The sequence below is a fragment of the Pinus tabuliformis genome, chromosome 8 (assembly GCF_031772625.1).
Source record: "Pinus tabuliformis cultivar Carrire ecotype Pingquan chromosome 8, CPIR1, whole genome shotgun sequence".
Taxonomy (NCBI): domain Eukaryota; kingdom Viridiplantae; phylum Streptophyta; class Pinopsida; order Pinales; family Pinaceae; genus Pinus; species Pinus tabuliformis.
The window spans coordinates 1,314,753,741-1,314,756,508 of NC_142294.1; the positions used below are offsets into that span (position 1 = coordinate 1,314,753,741).

Consider the following 2,768-nt stretch of genomic DNA (forward strand, 5'->3'; position numbering starts at 1 on the left):
TTAATGCAAATTTTCTAGGGGTTCCAAACCCTAACAAAATGCAAAAAAAAAAAAACAAAAAACAAAACAAAAAAAAAAACAAAAAACAATTTTTTTTACTTGAATTCTTTGTTTCACTTAGTTTTTAAACACAATCATATCCATAACTACAACATTTTCTTTGGTTTGGAAGACATAAAGCGAATTCTCAGAAATGTGAGATTTAAGGTCAATGATATGGATGCACGCCTGTGTCAAGTGGAAAAACCTTTGGTTTTTGGTAGAGATTCTGGGGATCTCACCGATCCTTTTGTAGACCCTACTAGAACTATGTTTGCAAGCTCCTTGAACCCCTTGATCCCTATGTTTGACTAACTGGAGATGTCTCTTGTTTTTTTGGTCTTATCTTATTTTGAGGTGCATGGGTATGGTGCGGATTGTTTGGTCTGATTGTCTTTTGTGGCCTCTTTTGGGTGCACTTTTTGGACGGTTCTGCAGTTGGAGTATTGGTCCAGTAGGCATACTATGCATTGTTTGCTCTATCTTTGATGTTTGGTTGCCGACCTTTATTCCCGTTTGGTGGCTGTCATGGTGTTTGGTGTTAACAGTTGGCATTTTTTGGGATGAAGCTCGAGCCAATTGTGTTTGGTGTTTGTGGGAGGACTTCATATGGTCTGCAACTCTCTGACATATCGTTCCAGTGGTGCCCTAGTTTTACAGGTTTCGACATGGTTTTTTGATGAATGGTGTTGGATAGATCCTCTTGTGAAGTTTGGCATGATCAACTATGAGGGTCCCAAATCTATTTCACTTTGTGTTGGCGCTTATGGTCAATGTTGGTGGAGATTATATGTTGTCGTGTTCGTTGTTTATAATGATTATTGTTGTTGTTGTCCTAGGTGGTTGATGTTTTTGTTGTTACTTGTATACTCAACGAAGTGATTGATAACTTCTCACAAACTTGCTATGTTCCATGGCTTTAGTAACCTTTACAACTTAGATAATCCCTTATATTGATATTCTTTATGTAATCTTGTTTACATAATGCAATATAATATGATATTTTATTTAAAACATTATTAGCATTTTTTATTATCAATGTTAATATTAAAATAATTAAAAACCGTATTAGAATTATAAAAACTTAATGATGCTTCAGAGTTGAAATTCATATCCTCATCCTAATATTAAAATGATAAAAAAATTGTTGAAAGAGACGAATGCTTCAAGCTTAAATTCCTTTTGCTTTCCCAATACCCTACCTTTCATATGTAACTTATATCTTTCGTGCCCTAAACCCCTTCCCTTTCATATAATAAACAAACATGTTTATCTCTATACGAATCACACCAATCCTCCTTGAAGCGATTTGTTATGGGATCATATTGGAGAAATCCCTAACTTCATATCTTCAGCAATGACCATGTTCGCCCAGTACCTGGCTTCATCTTTGGGATCTCAGCGTCACTCCCTGGCGGCAGCTGTTGCAGCACCATCTTCACCATTTCTCCGGATTATTTTGTTAAAATTATCACGATTTTCTACAACTATCGCTGATAAAGACAAGTCCACAAGCTACCCTGAAGCCGATAACACATGCCCCGTTTCAGAATTCTTACTCAACGAATGTGGTTTGTGTCAGTCTGAGCTCTCAACTATCCTTAAAGCAAGGCCATCCTTGGTTGCGGCGAGGTCAGCTCATACAGCCCAACAAGCGCTACAGTTACTGAGAGATTCCGGATTCACAGAGCACCAGGTAACGAAGACTATTACCAGAAACCCAGCTATTCTTTTTCTCAATGCTGATCGGCAGTTGAAACCCAAGATTGAGTTAATGAAAACATTGGGCCTTTCTGCACAAGACTTGGGAAATGCCATATCTAATGGATCCAGATTTCTTAACGCGAATCTCGAGAAAACTCTGCGTCCCAATATCCAGTATCTTCAAAACCTGTTTGGATCAGAGGCTAATGTCTCAAGTATTTTCAGATTGGCACCTTATATTCTACCTAAACGAAACGGGCCTGAATTTTGGGAAAAGAAATTGAAGCAGTTGACAAGTTTTGGCCTCCTTGAAGATGATATCAAGGAGCTTGTTAGGAGGCACCCACTTATATTAAAAGCTTCCATGGATAAGGTGCAAAAGAACATGGACTTTTTTATGCATACTGCAGGGCTTCCTGCAAAGTTTATTTTTTCATATCCTCTGTTTGTGTCTTGTTACAGCTTGGAGCGTAGGATGAAGCCCCGCCACAAGGTGTTGAGTGCTCTCAGTGCAATGCAACCTTCCAAGCGTCCTCCTAGTCTCCTTAGTGCGCTTGCTTTAAGTAAGCGTAAGTTCCTCGAAAAATATGTCCAGTGCAGTCCTCATGCCAAAAAGTTACTTGAAATTTACAGTGGCAAGCCTGCCCTCTAAAAGACTAGAAATTCGGGTTTCTGTTTTGGTCAGGGTTAGATTGTATTGCGTTGCTCTGGTTGATTGAAAGAGGTTTGAGAACATTCACCAAGGGATCATCAGTCTGTTATGATCCACTGCCGTGATCCCTATAGCCCACATGAGTAATGAGTGGGAAGTAGTATATATAGAAGATAATCACGACACAGTCAGTTCCGGTCTGGGATCTTGTTTTGGCCAGTTTTTTGTCACACCACAATCACAATCAACATGCACTATTGAAGGATGCTCAGTTGTGACTGTAATTGAAGGGTACTCAGTTGTAATACAATCACAGAGAATGCATCAGGTAAACAGGTTTTTGAAAGATGAAAAAACTCTCATCACCAGATAA

The 2,768-nt window shown here is 38.8% G+C and overlaps 1 protein-coding gene across 1 annotated transcript; it reads left to right on the plus strand.

The window, feature by feature from the left end:
- The first annotated feature begins 1,248 nt into the window (after positions 1 to 1,248).
- On the plus strand, positions 1,249 to 2,373 carry LOC149240313 (uncharacterized). Its single transcript, XM_089373681.1, has 2 exons — positions 1,249 to 2,116; positions 2,206 to 2,373. The coding sequence occupies exons 1-2, from the start codon at positions 1,397 to 1,399 to the stop codon at positions 2,215 to 2,217; spliced, it is 732 nt and encodes a 243-aa protein (XP_089229807.1). The 5' UTR covers positions 1,249 to 1,396; the 3' UTR covers positions 2,218 to 2,373.
- Positions 2,374 to 2,768: the final 395 nt, after the last annotated feature.

Bases quoted from the DNA above. Each gene is read 5' to 3' on its own strand.
- LOC149240313 (XM_089373681.1), top strand. From the start codon at position 1,397: ATGACCATGTTCGCCCAGTACCTGGCTTCATCTTTGGGATCTCAGCGT.